General features: G+C 64.4%; 1 protein-coding gene across 1 annotated transcript in view; it reads left to right on the plus strand.

The window, feature by feature from the left end:
- The window catches only part of LOC107199201 (SWI/SNF complex subunit SMARCC2-like), a 14,792-nt gene that overhangs the window by 3,546 nt on the left and 10,654 nt on the right, over positions 1–592 (plus strand). The window contains exons 2-3 of the mRNA XM_015616540.1: positions 110–195; positions 484–565. Of these exons, the coding sequence (XP_015472026.1) occupies positions 110–195; positions 484–565 (168 nt within the window). The remainder of the gene's footprint in view (positions 1–109; positions 196–483; positions 566–592) is intronic.

Raw genomic sequence — 592 nt, forward strand, 5'->3', positions numbered from 1 at the left:
ATGTCACCCTCACAAGGGGATGTCACCCTCACAAGGGGATGTCACCCCGAGGAGGAGATGTCACCCCAGCGCGCTGTCCCTGTCCCCCTGACCCCCTCTCCCGTTCCAGATCAAATGCTTCCTGGATTTCAAGGCGGGGGGAGCCCTGTGCCACATCCTGGCAGCCGCCTATAAATTCAAGAGCGACCAAGGATGGTGAGCACCCACCTGCACCCTCGGGGGTCCTGGGGGGTTCCTGGGGGGACAGGGGTGGGGGTCCCCTCCCTGGGAACGCCCCGGGGTGGCCTCGGCCGGGGGTGGGGCGGTTGTGGCGCTGTCACCCCCAGAGCAAACAGGCGCCGGGACGTGTCCCCCCTGTGTCACTGTGGGGACCCTGCTGGGGTCCAGGCACGTGGCCCACCCCCCCTTCCCCCCAAATTTCGGGTGCTGACGAGGAGACCCGAGCTGTGGCTTTCATGAGAGTCGCTCTTTTCTTCCAATAAGGCGGCGTTTCGATTTCCAGAATCCCTCGCGCATGGACCGCAACGTGGAGATGTTCATGACCATCGAGAAATCCCTGGTGCAGGTAAGAGCCCACCGGGCCTGACCCTCC

This window comes from Parus major, unplaced genomic scaffold (assembly GCF_001522545.3).
Source record: "Parus major isolate Abel unplaced genomic scaffold, Parus_major1.1 Scaffold492, whole genome shotgun sequence".
Taxonomy (NCBI): domain Eukaryota; kingdom Metazoa; phylum Chordata; class Aves; order Passeriformes; family Paridae; genus Parus; species Parus major.